The sequence below is a fragment of the Eurytemora carolleeae genome, unplaced genomic scaffold (genome assembly GCF_000591075.1).
Source record: "Eurytemora carolleeae unplaced genomic scaffold, Eaff_2.0 scaffold1196, whole genome shotgun sequence".
Classification (NCBI taxonomy): domain Eukaryota; kingdom Metazoa; phylum Arthropoda; class Copepoda; order Calanoida; family Temoridae; genus Eurytemora; species Eurytemora carolleeae.
In genome coordinates this window covers 14,129-29,574 of record NW_019397082.1, presented here as the reverse complement: position 1 = coordinate 29,574, position 15,446 = coordinate 14,129, and the positions used below count along the sequence as shown (strand labels likewise).

The 15,446-nt window shown below is 32.4% G+C and overlaps 1 protein-coding gene across 1 annotated transcript; it reads left to right on the top strand.

The window, feature by feature from the left end:
- Positions 1–335: 335 nt before the first annotated feature.
- On the top strand, positions 336–15,258 carry LOC111711706 (transmembrane protease serine 12). Its single transcript, XM_023486122.1, has 13 exons — positions 336–389; positions 493–541; positions 1,140–1,199; positions 2,221–2,276; positions 3,370–3,414; positions 4,212–4,238; positions 6,397–6,495; positions 6,641–6,683; positions 7,057–7,134; positions 10,868–10,890; positions 12,028–12,076; positions 13,866–13,904; positions 15,180–15,258. Exons 6-13 carry the CDS (start codon positions 4,220–4,222, stop codon positions 15,256–15,258), a joined length of 429 nt encoding a protein of 142 aa, XP_023341890.1. The 5' UTR covers positions 336–389; positions 493–541; positions 1,140–1,199; positions 2,221–2,276; positions 3,370–3,414; positions 4,212–4,219.
- Positions 15,259–15,446: the final 188 nt, after the last annotated feature.

The following is a 15,446-nucleotide window of genomic DNA, read 5'->3' as shown; positions in this document are numbered from 1 at the left end:
CTGTCACTCAGGTTAATCAGAAATTTCATCCAATACTATGTTAATGTAAATTTCATTTACTTACACACATTTTTCTGCTATATTCATTTCTGAGAATTAATATGTACTTTACTAATTTGGGAAAGGTTATGTAATTTTGCGTAATTATGCCTTAATTACAGAAAACTAGACTTTCTTTTGTATAATAAACATGTAATTTTGCGTTGCTCCTGCGTAAGTGAAAGAAAGAGCTACACATAATTAAATGTAATTACTCGCAACATAATTACAACTGGAAAACCCTAGATTAGAGGCAAATTTGTGACATATTAGCCAAAAAAGCAATTATTTTTTAACAGTTTTCAGTGTAATTTTCTCCTTAAATCCTCCTGCTTGGCCTAGGTCTCAAGGTTGGTTCTTTGTTAGAAAAGAATGTGCATGTACAAAAAAAGTTTGAATTTACAAGTGTGCGTAAATCTAACACTTTTGAAACTTCCTTCCTTGTAATTTTAGGAACGAATCGTCATTGTGGAGGTGTACTTATCACTAAACGCCATGTACTATCAGGAAATAAAACAAATTTGTAAATATTTATAATTTTTAACAAAATATTAATAATTTTTACCAAAATATTTATAATTTTGAACAAAATATATATAATTTTGAATAAAATATTGAAAATTCTGAACAAGATATTTAGAGTTTTGAACACAATATCAATAATTTTGAACAATTTTAAATACTTTGAGTAGATTAAATAATACATACAAAATGAAAGAATTTCTCCTAACAATAAAGAAAATTTTTGTTAATCCAAATCCAACTGGGTGTTTTTTTTTAAAAAAGGTCTGAGAGTAGGTATAGATTTGAATTTTTCAAGGCCAGCTCATTGTAAAAAAAAAATTAGACCCACTTCTATAGTATAGGAAGGGTTGAAAAAAAATATCCAAAAAATGGGAAAAACTATAGCATTTGTTGTATTTTGCACAATTTTAGTTTTGTGCATTTTTTGCTAAATGATTAAATTTTGCAATAAATATTTCAATTTTTGCCAATTTGCAATTGTTTTGCATAGATTTGTGTCACAATAATAAATGACGTAACAATCAAAATAGGGTTAATGTAATCAACACATCATCATAATGTTTGTTTTATTGAAAATCAGCGGCCCACTGTTTTCATGACAATGACGAAGACTGCACCAATTCGGACTGTATTAGGAAACACATGTTAAAATTTTTTTATAGTCTCAAACTCTTAGCCTAAGAAACTTGTGATAAGAAGATATTTAACTCTTTAAACTCTAAATTTCAACAAAATCTCTGTTAATAAATAAATAGAACTTTCTATTCCTATCGCAATTTTTCTCAGCTTTAGTTTTATATTAAGCAGTAAGTGTTAAGTGTTAGGCATTTCCGTAATTGTCCAATTTGCCGAAAAGTAATGTTTTAAAAGATTTCTTAGCCCTGTCCATAGTTTACATATATGCTGTGTTATACCATGCAAAATTTTGCTGTAGAAATCATTCATCAAGATCAATTGAAAGTTATAAATCCTTTAGTTTTGTTTTATTTGTTAGTTTTAAAAAAATATCGTTTTTTTCATTTCTTTGAATGATCAAGTTGTTCATCCAGATCGTTCTTTTTTCTGAATGACAAAAATTATGTTTGTTTACAAAAATGATGACCATCTCAAGGAATTTAGCATAGAGCATTTCCCATCCCTGACTTTCTCATCTTTTTTCTGAACTCTGGATTGAACTCTCAGCAACAGTTGTCTATATTCGCTGTCAAAAATATGACAGTGTACAGCTTGACATTGGAGATTTCCCTCCATTAATTAAGGAAACCCATAAATGCACCACTTATGCAAAATGGGAAGTTGTAAGCCCTGTAAAGCTCTCTTGAGAGGAATCTTTCAAAGCAGTTCAGCCCTCACAGCCGGTCAAGTAAAAAACTGCTTCATTGTGCATGACTTGTTTACCCATCAAGGGCTAAACCGCTTCTTTCAGTTTCCTTGTTTAATCTATGTATATTCCTTGCTTCCCCTGCAGGATACAAGATGCGCAACTATACACAGTGCTCCCCCAATTGTAATTCTTGAACCACATAAGATAGGTTCGCTTTCTCTGGAGGCAGTTAGGAATCTGAATTTGACATACTTTATTTAACAAAAGGACCTTAAAACCTACAAATAAAATTCTCAAACTTGAATTATGAATGTTAACAAAACATGTAACAGGTTTGGAGTACATGATGTACAAGTTTACTTGGGGGTCACTGATTCCAGCAAGTCAGGTCAGTTTTGTACAATATCACAAACTATGCTTATGCTTCTTAATCTTATTTCTATTGCAAGGGGGAGGGGCCAACTCCAACCCTATTTTTACACAGCTAAAAACTATTAAGGTTAGAGAAGTGAAATGCAAAAATCTTGGGAAAAAATGTAATTTATTGAAAACTGTCTTAGGGTCCAGGTCTTCTGCCTGAATAAGTCTGTTTTGCCTCCTAGAATAAATTTGCTTATAATACAACTAAAATTGATCCAATCCTAATGATCAATAGCTTTTTAGAAAGCTGAAATCAGCGAACCTCTTTTTGGAAACAATTTGCACAGATTTTGCAATAAAAATGCACTACATCTGTAACAGTTCCTTTTTTGATTTAACAAAGTTAGTTATACATTTTTAGAAAGCTGCTGATAGATTATATCCTTTTTTGAAAATAAATAAGATTCAAAAAACAATAATTTTTTATCAGTTTAAAAAACGATTAACAACCCTAGGCATCATTAGAAGTAGTTGGAAAAGTTAAGAAGTTGAGCACACTCTAAAAAATTTCAAATTTTCATTCAACAAAATTTGATGCTGGTGCTCCAACAAATTTTGTTAAATGAAAATTTGAAATTTCTTAGAGTGCATTTTCAAGTTATGTAAATCATACTATTGAGAGGAAATTTACAGCAGGCCCTAAAAAAAGCTCTTAAATATACACTAGGTTGGTACAGGACAATTGATGTTTCAAAAGGTCTTATTTTATTTTATACATTTTTCCAACAGATAATTTTGCAACTTTTTAAGATTAACTAGTAAGGCAAATTGGCCTATAAAGATGAATTATACACCCGGCCATAGAAAATGCAGCATTAGATTAAATAGCAGACATAAATACAGTTCTAAATCAAATACTTCTTGGCTTTTTTTGATCACATTGGAAAGAAAACATTTTCAGCAACATTTGTTTACGCCATTATTGCAGTTTTATTTGATTTCTTTTCAGTAGAATAATAATTAGCAAAAAAAATATATATTATATAATATATATAATTTAAAATATTTAGTTTTACATGTTGTTGGATCATGTATCTCTCATCTAAATGATCTCTTTTTAGGCTATGGAAAACTGAGGAATCTTGAAAAACTTGATATTCATCCAGGTAGGAGGATTTTCTACCAGATAAAAGATAAGCTGGAAGTACCTAAAGATATAGTTAACTAAATTAGCACAACAAGTTACTATATTGGGTATGTTATTGCCCAAGTAACAAAAGTAATGAATTTTCTAAAATTTCTGCAGAATTTCTCGTAAAACATTCTTGTGACTGATTCTTCTGAAATTCTCAAGTAATTCTTCAAAATTGTTTCCAATTTCAGAGACTTTTTGGGAAACTAAATAAGAGACTTAATTTTGAGAAATATTTCTGCGAAAAATTCTCAGAACTTGGTCACCCAAGTTACAGTTTTTTCAAGTTTTTTTTTCTCCAAATAGGTGTCTCTGTGGTTTCCTTATTTCATCTCTGCTCTAAAAAAATCTGCTTTCTTTGCATCCTTATTTTTACCGCCCTGTATAAACTCCCCCCAGCCTGTTGTGGGATAAGATGCTTACTGCTATTAGGCTTAAAAAATGGATTGGTTAGCAACTTTACTCAGTAATATTCTAAGACTTTCTCAAGATGTTCCTGAGAAATTCTGGAGAAAATATTGGGAATGGTTGCCAGGAAATTCCCAGAAATTGGTTCTAAAAAACTTTTCTCTGGGGATTTTCAAGAATTGCTCTAAATTTGGTCGACATTACCAAGTACTTCAAATCATTCTAATATGGGTATAAGTTTATGTGTGGTAAATGCCATACTCCATAAAGATATATGGGTATAACTGCTATTGTACTTTTACTCTGGTTATAAATGTATCATATTAATTTATATTTTGTATTTCTATATTTAATTTATTTTAGGTTGGGTGATGGATGGAATCACACAAGGTAATTAAGATTAAGGTTGTTTTTAGGCCCCAACGGGTGCAGAGAAACCCCACAAAATAAAACAAAATTTCACATATTCCTGAATACGCCCCTGGCTGCACCTGATATGAATGCTCACAAATAAACAAACAATTTTTTTGCAAAGCATATATAATGTAATGATTTATTGATTACTAATACTAAATAAACTGATAACCCATGCTAGGCTGCATAAAGCCTTGTTACATAATTTGGCAAAATGTGCCCAATTACCTATAAATCGACATACAACATGACCCATAATGTATCTGCCGGCAACTAGGGCGCTGGTCAGAATGCTCCAATATTTATGTTGACCTCAGAAATTAATTCATCTTGCCCAATTACCTATAAATCCACATTAAACATGTAAAATCTGTGCTAAGATAACCCATAATGTAACTGCCGGCAACTAGTGCGCCGGTCAGAATGCTCTAATATTTATTTTTACCCCAGAAATGAATTCCTTTTGCCCAATTACCTATAAATCGACATACAACATGTAAAATCTGTGCTAAGAATTCCTTGTCCCAATTTTTCAATAGTTTGATGTATCTAATACTACTTTTATACTGACTTAGGCCAAACTTAAACATTGCTCATCAATATCAACAGATCAACAATCTCTGTCACAAATTTATCCCAAAATCCTTTCATAAAAGAAAATTACGAACAAAACTATAGTGTTTCAGCTGCAATAATTGATTGCTCAAAAAAATTTTTACTACATGAAAATATCTGCTACACATTAAAAGTTTTAATTCATTTCTTTTCCTTAAAAATTTTTTAATGAAGTGAACTCCATGTATGTATACAATACAACTATATTTCAGTCTGTCCATGTATGTTTACCCAAAGCAAATCAGCAATGGGCTGACCAACTTTTTTTTGCAAATTCTTTTTGTACAATTTTTCAAGAGAAACTTTTCCAGTTGCTGAAAGCAATAAAGTTGCTGAAAAATCTTTAAAATCTTAAAAGCCTAAAATTTATTTCATGAAAACTTTCATTGGTTGAAAGCAAAAGCAATTAAAAATCTACAACTCAGCAATTGAAAGAGAAACATTTTTTATAAATAACTTTCCAATTCTTCCGACAGATGAAAGCTAAAGTTGTTTAGAATCCAAAACCCAGCTGTTAAAAGAACAGTTTTTCATATTAAACTGTTTGCCAGCAGTTGAAAGAAAAAATTTGCCGAAAAATCTTAAAACCATCAGTTGAAAGCAAAAAAAAATATTTAATATCTTCAACACAGCAGTTGAAATCTAAAAGACTTTAAAAAAAATATATTTTTCAGTGGTTAAACACAAAAAGTTGTTGACAATTTTAAGTGTTTGAAGTCAAAAAAAGTATTTAAAAACTTAAACATAGCGGTTAAAAGCAAAAACATATTTCAAGAAAAAGCAAAAAGATGTTGAAAATCAGAAACACAGCAGTTCATAAAAAAAATTGCTGAAAAATTTTAAAACCACTGTTTAAAGCAAGAAAATGTATTATCTCAGCGGTTGAACTAATGAAAATTTTATAAAAATAGAACAATAAAATACAAATTTAGTGGATGAACAAATCTTAAATTTGAGAAAAAAAGTTGAACTTCTTATTCTAGACTGCATAGAGTCTAGGCTAGATCTCAACCGCTTCCGCTGAGTTTTTTCTCCAAAGTATATATCATTCCAATTTTTCTTTCCCTTGCGATTTGGAAAGTTTTCCACACATTTTTTTCTGCATTTGTTTTTTCGCAAAATTTACGCATTTTTGGGGTATAAAAACCGACTGACTTCTAATAGCAGAATTTTATGTTTTAAACAATTTTGATCGATTGAAACCTATGCAATATTTTCCACAGCAGTACAAGTACTGCACACGACCGATCAGCAAACATCTGTATTCAGGGATATTTAAGGATCCTTTATGATATGAAACATAAATAGACAAAATTCAAAAATGTTATGTTTTATGTTTAAAATTAAAGTATTTCTTTAAAAGTTGAAAAACTTAACCCCTGAATGTAACAAGTGAGTATGAGCCGTCTGTTTAGTCTGCAGTAACAGCAGTTTACTAAACTTTTTTTAGATTTTCATACCCCCCTAAACTGAGTTTAAAACTTAAAGAGTTCAATAAACATTAGCTCTATGAATTCAGGACATGATTTGGCTGTTCTTACTTTGAAGACCTACGTGGAATTAGAATGCTACTTAACCATCAATCCTATCTGCTATCCATACGCACCTAAACCATCAGGAAAAACCATCATTACTTAAACAATACTTACATAATGCTTTATTAATGCCATTTTTTATTCTTTTTGAAAAATTTGACAAAACATATATATATTCTAAATATTATTAGAAAGCAGAATCTTTATATTTTATGGTTAACTGTTTAGTAATTGGAAAGACTGCATTTATTATAGGGTTCGGATTAAAAAAGTAAGTTGAAATAAATAGAAAAAATATTAGGTCATTAACCTTAACCATTAACCATTAACCAACCTCTCCTCTGCCCTTAATACCACAGAGGGAGGGGGTTACATATCTATAACATGTAATGTATTTTTTAAGTTTGTTCGAACAATTATAAATCATTTGTTTTTTGTTCATAAAAATGTTGCCCATCCCTAGATTCTGATGAAAAAATTGGGGTCTCAAATGATAAGCTTGGTGTTATTATCAGAAACCTGGGGTTTCAATATGGTCTTGCTAAATCTCCAATAACTTGTTGTAAAAAATAAAAATAAATGTTAGAGAAAGGCAGGTGAAAAATTAAAAATCAATGACAGACGAAAAAAATATCTATATTTAGACTTGGGACTCCAACAACAAGACTTCAGAAAGCAAATGTCCAAATCACAACAGAGAGGTGTGATGAGTGGAACTTAAGGAAACAAACCAGTCCATGCAATTAATTAACAAGTGACAATACCCATTCAAAAATAAACAGCCTTTACTAAAAAAAAAAACTATCATTACAAATAATTTACATAAATCTATTTTTAAATCTAAATGTTTATTGCAATACAATTATTGCAAAGAAATTTTACCACAATTTAGATTTTTTACATTCACTAGCTGTAAAAAAGTGTCTATTCTTATTATGCCAGTGTATATGTTTACATCCTGGTATTGATTTATCCGTACTAGGAAAACAGGCATCATAATTTCCAATTTTTTCCTTGGTTTTATTGGGACATATTGAACATGTAGTATATTGACAAAATCCGAACGTAGGATTTACAATATTGAGTGGAGGATTCAGGCCAGGCGCTGGTTCAAGCTCAGGTGGAATGGGTTCAGATATAAGATTCATGGTCTGACTCTGTTCTGGCTTAGGTTCGCTTTGCAGGTTCATTTTCACCGTCTAACTGAGATATATTGGAGGAGGGAGTAAAAGAAATTAAAGGAGAGGAAGATTTGGGTAATTTGTGTCATTGCGCCTAAACCATTTCCTGCAGACTCTCTCCTCCATCAAGGAGGTCTCTACAGTCAGTGCTGGATTTCTTTCATTCTCTTGAGGGACTTAGGACATTTGGGACATCTCATCTGACAGGGGGGGTTGAACACTCCAATCTACCCGGGGGGTTGAAAACTCCAATCTACCAGGGGGGTCTCACTACCCGTCATCCATTTGGGGGGTCCAGCTACCTGGGGTTGGGACCTCTCACCCACCTTGGGTGATCCTACTACTTGTGGTTTGAAACTCTCATTCACCTGGCACAGTCCAGCTACCTGTGGTTGGGTACTCTCACACATGGGGGGTCCTGCTACCTATGGTTGGGATCTCTCCCCAAACTGGGGGGGTCCTACAGCCTGCAAGGGAGACCTCACATCCTTAGAGGTACATCTTGCATGTCCATAATTCTCTATCTTCTTCTCCTCCTAGTCCTGGGTTTCTGATGCTTGAATCCAGGAAGGCGAGAGACAGAATTGGCCTCAGCTGGTCAGCTAGTATTGGAGACAAATTTATAGAATTTGAGACAAATTTCTAGTATTTGAGACAAATTTCTAGTATTTGAGACAAATTTCTTTAACTGGTTGTTGACATTTTTGGGTAGACACCATAGATAAAATTTAAAACTAACGTAATTTCAAAAAAACTGTAAATGCTGTTAACAAACGGACTTGCCGTTCTTAACTTTAAAATTAACAGCTACTTGAAATTTTACTCTTTTAATGGTTAGAACTAACTGTTAACAGAAAGGTTAGAGAACGTTGGAACCTGCCCAGTCCATGTTCTTGATGGGCAAATCATACAGAACTTATACAAGCAATACACAAACACAGGATTTACTACACCATCTGGTAGGAGGAGGTTGGTCAGGGGATTCAGAGATTGGATGTTGGTCATGGATATTTGGTTCATGGTTAGATTCCTGCATAGGTTTAGATTCAATTTTATCTAATTGAGGATTATGGAAAGTTGAGCAGGATAGAAAGGGAGGCCTTATGTCCTGAAGGGGCTAGTTCATAATTTTCAGGGGTTACCTTGTATTCTTTAGGTGCCGCCCTGCTTTCTTCCAGGTGCAGCTTTGGTTTAAAAGTAGAGAAGAGTTTATTGTTTCTTTTCTGGTCTCCTAGAGGGTTCCACATCCCTCAGGGGGTTACTATCATCCTTAAGGGGTGTACTTACATCCTTCAGAGGGGTACTTGCACCCTTCAGAGTGGTACTCACATCCTTCAGGGGGGTACTTGCACCCTTCAGAGGGGTACTTGCATCCTTCAGGGGGGTACCCTCATCCTTCAGAGGGGTAATACCATCCTTCAGGGGGGTACTTGCATCCTTCAAAGGGGTACTCACATCCTTTCGGGGGGTACTCTCATCCTTCAGGGGGTTACTTGGATTCTTCAGAGGGGTACTTGGATTCTTCAGAGGGGTACCCACATCCTTCAGAGAGGTACTTGCATTCTTCAGGGGGTTACTTGCATCCTTCAGAGGGGTATTCGCATCCTTCAGAGGGTTACTCGCATCCTTTAGGGGGTTACTTGCATCCTTCAGGGGGTTACTTGCATCCTTCAGAGGGGTACTCGCATCCTTCAGGAGTGTACTCCATCCTTTAGAGGGGTACTCACATCTTCAGAGGTGTACTCACTGTCTCACATCCTTCAGGAGTGTACTCACATCCTTCAAGGGTGTACTCGCATTTTTCAGAGGTGTACTTACATCCTTCATTTAATCAAACTAATATTAAATTAGTTTTATACATTTCACATCATATAGAGTATAGACTGCTTCTAAAATTTACATATGGGCCTGTTTGGTATTTTGAATTTCTTAAGTTCATTGTTTGTGAAGGACCCATTTCGTTTTTTCAATCGTTCAACATAAAATTAATGTAGTTTGTTCTCAAAATTATCTTTCATTTTTCATCTATTTGGTTCATTTTCTCACTGAAATCATTGGTTCTGTAAAATTATTGTTTTTTTTTCAGTAAAATCGGTCGTTAAGTAATAAATAAGAGTCTTTTTAAAAAAAATATTCAGAAAAAAAAATATCGTTTCTTAAAAGTTTGTTAAAAAGAATTGTTTGTTCATTAAAAATTTTCTTTTTAAAAAATCTTTAGGATAATTTTTTCGTTTACTTAATTTTGAAGCTTGCTCAAACAATTGTAAATTTTTGATTTTTCTGTTCGTTTTTAAAAAACGGTCGATTTTTCATTTTTCTTGATGATTCAAGTTGTTTGGAGTGGATACAAAACGCCAAAAAAAACAAAATGTCCAATAACTAAACCCCCAAATCATAACACCCAAAAACAAAACACCCAAGATTTCAAAATGTCCAATGTTACAAAATGTCCAAAACAACAAAAAGCCCACGTAACAAAATGTCTAAGTTACAAAATGTTCAAACTTACAAAATAACCAAAGATACAAAATGTCCTAAGTTAAAAAACTTTTAATTATTAATTAATAATAACAGTTAGTAAGATTTTAACACACGGTTCAGTAACATAAGATATAATTACAGCCTGTCCTCGCCACAGTGCTTGGCCCAGGAACCGTCTTAACATAACCTATTTCTAAAATAATACAATTTTGTGTTCATATGAACATAAAAATAGTTCAACTGAACCCAAAAATAGTTAAAATGTATGCATTATTTCAGGGTTAGGTCGGGTTAAGACAATTTTTGAACCAGGTGCTGCGGCTAGGACAGACCTTAGAAGTTTTGTAAATTTCGACATTATGTAATTTCGGACATTTCACAATTTTGACATTTTCTAATTTTGGACATTTTATAGCTTTGGACAATTTGTAGCTTTGGAAAATTTGTAACTTTGGACATTTTGTAAATTTTGGCTTTTTGTTATCTTGGGTGTTCATTGATTTGAGTGTTTTGTTTTTATACTTTTTTATTGGACATTTTGTTTTTGGGCGTTTTGTATCCACTCAAATTTTTTTCTGAGATTCACCATTTTCAACATAAATTTTGTTCGTTTTTAAAAAATTTGTTTGTTCAAAAAACAATGCCAATCTCTACTTAAAATCAGTAACTAAACATCCACTTACATGTTCTAATTTTAAAAATCATTGAATAAAATCAAAAATTGTTCTATTCCATATTCTCCAGAGCATCAGCTAAAAATAAATGAATGCATTGTAAACACTGATTTGTTTAGAGGAAACCAACTGTGTGCATTAGGTAATCATCTTGATGTTTAACTTTTAACAAAGTTTATAGACTGAGACACCAAAATATGAATTAACATTTTTAAAAATTAATCAATAAAATAATGACAAATAAGAACAGAAAAAATTTATTCATTAGTTTAAAAATTAGGTAAATAAAGTTTAATTAAAAATGTACCCCAATAAAGCTAGTTACCAAGTGTAGACAGGAGGATAATTTATTTATGACTTTCAAGACTCTGTATGGATCGAACAATTTTCAAACCATCTTTTTTTGTTTTGAAAATTAGTTTTTAAGATTATTTGTTTCAAAACAAACCATGAAATTATATTTTCAAAATAATAACAATTATAAATACTTGTTTAACCATCTATGTACGAAGTGGTCGATATCGCCCGCTCACTTTAGTCACCCATTACCCCCTTATCGGTTTACAAATTAATTTGTTTTTTTAAGTTTTGCGTAACTTGAAAACCCAGAAACCAAGTTCAAGCATATTTTTGCTTGTTTTTGTTTTTATTCAGTGGAGATCTTGGCAGGTATTGAGAGGATACGCAAAAATAAGAAAAAAATGTGAGACCCCCTCCACTTTTTTACAAAGTTAACATTTTCGTGATTTTTGTTCAAAAAAATACGTCTAAAGTAATTACTTTTTATATAATTCACATTTTAATGGTTTAAATTATTGTTTTAGTATAATTTTGGCAGCTTTTTCGAGCGATCGTTATCGACCGCTTCACACATGTGGGGGACATAACAGTAGGGCAAAATAGATGGCTTCCCCAAGTATCAGAATAATATAAACTGCATTGTTCTTTTTATTTTCATTGATATTGCAGGATAAGAAGGTAGGGATGGGAAGAATGTTAATCTCATATATGCTATAAAGTAATATTAAATACAAAATAGAATAACATTAGAAACATGTTAATCTCATGTAGACTTAGATTTAATTGAAGTTACATTAAACTATCAATGTCAATTTTCATGACTGTTATCTGTTTGTGTTTTTTATGGGACTTCCCCTAAGGCTTGGGATATAAAAACATTAGATGCACAGGAATAATTGGCATAGTATTAATATGATTTAAAATATGATTCTGCATAAAATGAAGGTCATGAAAATAATTTTAAAACAATTTTCTTCAGGAAACCCAATAGGCAATCAACGCTTGGCAGACACCTGCTCAGGAGACAGGGAACTAACAATATTATACTCAATTTTTGCTTAATTTTTAGATACATAAAAGAAGTAAAACTTTCTTCTCACCTTTTCATTGCATTACTTCAAAAGGAGTGGGTACAAAACACTCAATAACAAAACGCCCAAAAACAAAAAGCCAATTATTACAAAACGCAGATGCAACAAAATACCTAATGCAACAATACGCCCAATTACAAAATGCCAAATTACAAAACGACCAATGTTACCTAACCCCCAATTCAACAAAACGCAAAATTACAAAACCTCCAATGTTACAAAAAATCCACTTTTTATGTGAAAAAAGACAGTAATGTTCGAATTTTTTCGAAACTTTTCTGTTGAAATTTCTCAAAGTCAGTTTTCCGAAGTCTGACGGAAGCATTGCAGGACAGCTTGCTGTATCTGTATTCATCTACAGTGGTAGGGGACAAAAAATGAAGCAAATTTTGATTTCAATGTAATATTTACAGCAATTAATAGTTACTAGGACATAGTCATAACATGAACAGGATCTGATTGAACATTATATCCCATTCAACACTGCTATGGTCGGCAGCTCCTGGCTCTTAATGGCTCACAGCTGGCTCATTAAGAAAACCTTTATTACAAACACTCAAACTCTCAAAAACTTTCCTAAAATGATCATCCTAGGTTTTACATGTCTAAACTTCATATGGAATATATAATCTGAGAAAAAACAAACATTCAAAATATTAAATTTTAAAAAACTAATAAATAAAACTGTTCTTTTTTTTGGTTTAGTTGAACAATTACCAGAAAATTGCTATTAAAAGGGATGTATTATTTCAGGGACTGGCTAGGACAGGCTAGGGGGCCCAGCGCCGCAGCTAGAAGTTAAAATACATTTCACTTAAACTTTCATTTCATTAAGTATACTTGGCACGGTTATAGCGTAATCAGTGTTCAAGTTATAAAAATAAATATCTTCACTTTGATTTAGGAATTCTAAAAATATTTTTTCTTGTCTACAGCTTGCTAAACACTGGAGAAATGACTTTTGGCATGGCTAACTTTTCAGAAAAATATTACTACAAAGAAACAGTCTTAACCTAACCCAGAGATAAGAGATTTACAGAGATCAATTGAAACATATGATATTTTCCACAGCATATTCTATTGTGTACAAGTTTTGTACACAGCCAATTGGCAAAAATCTGTATTCAGGATCGATATTTAAGGATCCTTTGGATACAAAACACAAAATTTTCAAAAATGACTGAATTCATCAATTTTATGTTTCATGTTTTAAATTGGAGTATTTCTTTAAAAATTGTAAAACTTAACCCCTGAATGGGTATTATATGCAACAAGTGGCAGTGATATAGCATTCTAATAACCTTGTAAAAATGTAGCATGTCATGTTGGGTCATCTATAGGCCTACATAGCCCACCCTGTAAAAGCAGTCTGCATAGTCTGTGACCAAACCTAACCCTGAAATAATAACTTGATATTTTAGTTTTATTTTGACATTTTTTTCGTTTTTCGGAATTTGGGCTTTTTTATTTTGCACCTTTTTACACTCTATATAAACTCTAAAGCCAAATTATCACATAAAATGTGTCCAGGTCCTTAACTGAAAGTATTTGAAGGGGGGTATTGTAGGTTTCACAGGGGGTGGGGGCTCTTACATAATAAAAAAGAGCTGTTTCACCTTTATTAAAAATTCTGACTTAAATGGGAAATCTCTTTCACTCATTGGTTCCTAAATCTTTTAAGCAAGAAAATAATTTTTTTTTAATATCAAGCAAAAATGTTGTTTAGTGGTGGTGGACTGATAATATCTGATGATACCACTGATAGGTAAATATAATTGTTATCATGTTTGCGCATTTGTAAAATACCCAGATTTAAATTTAATAAATGACTGAATCATTTTTTAAATGGAAAGGGAAACTTTCAATTGAATTTCCTGTTGCATCTGGGACTATAGAACAGTCCCTTTGATGCGACCCAAGGATTGCTGCGAACAAGGCAATACACAGAAACACCCGACTGAAGCAGTAGACACAAGTCTCTTGTATACATACGGTTTTGGGTCCTGTGCTACATATAGCATACGAGTGCTCTCAGTAAACATGAGCAGTCCGAGGTTTATCTTCAGGAATCCTGATAACATTGGATCTTCAGATGATGAAGATATTAATTCCATTGATCTTGCTCCATTGATCAGCTGCCACATCACTCCTATTGTGACTGAGGAAGACAAGGCCAAGGATAGTAGAATACCAGGTTTAGAGTCTGATGAATAGTCCTCTGATGACCCAAGGCTGAGCCATCAATATCAACCAGTTATGTAGAACCCAATGATGATGAGATTAAACAGTGGCTAGATGAAACAGACTCTGAGACTGATGGAGTCCGGCCTCCACTTGAAGAGGATGAAGAAGAGCCTTAATGTAATTGGAGTATTTGGGATCCCCCAAAGCAACCTCTGGGAAAGGTTTACCGGACTCTAAAGTAGAGGAAGTCCTTATTCCTCTATTCGATCAAGTTAGAAATCTGCGTAGTCACATGAACGAGCGCATCAGGAGGTCAGCCTCTGCAAGTGACGAGGATGATGGGTTGAACAACATCTTGGTGAAGGTAAAGTTGAACAGTATTGCCTACTCCCTCAGAGATCCTCCCAATGAATAAGGATTAGATTATCATATTTTAACAGTAACTAATGTGATGTTCTTATTTACATAATAATCCATAACAATATATATGATTTAAGATGAATATATGTATGCACAATCTTTGCTTATTTACAGGGAATGTTTGGATCAAAAAAAAGGATTATGGTAAAACAGATGATATGAGGATCAAGATTGATGCTCCTTTATGTCTGTCTCCGTTTATAGTTTGTAGTTTGTAGGGTTGAATTTCTTGCTAAATATTTTATTTTTTTAAAAGATTTTTCCAAGAAATTCGTATACTTTTTTAAGAAAAATATCTATGTTTATAAAAAAAATCACCTATTTTTCAGCAAAAAAATGCATTTTATACGTTAACCAATGCTCTTCCTCCATTTTAATAAAACATAAATTATCATTTTTTTATAAAAAAAATTTACAACAGCTGTTTCGTTCATAGATATTTTTTGGTGGGAATTACATCATTTGGAGAAGAAGATTGTGGACATACAGGTATACATCTTACACGTCTAAAATAAGTAAATTTCATTTAAGATTTATATGATGTTTAATGTTTCAAATTTATAACTTGATAATTTAGCTTTTCATATGAAAGTACAAAACTGGTACAGTAATATTGCATATATTTTATTTTCTCCTTTGATCTCGTTCAGTCTGAGCTTTTTCAATAGTGTATAGTTAGTTAAACAGAACACAAACAAATTTA

Coding starts and splice junctions, on each gene's coding strand:
- LOC111711706 (XM_023486122.1), top strand. Junction 6,496..6,640: donor ATACGCACCTAAACCATCAG/GAAAAACCATCA, acceptor TTAACTGTTTAG/TAATTGGAAAGACTGCATTT. Junction 7,135..10,867: donor TGTGATGAGTGGAACTTAAG/GAAACAAACCAG, acceptor TGATTTGTTTAG/AGGAAACCAACTGTGTGCAT.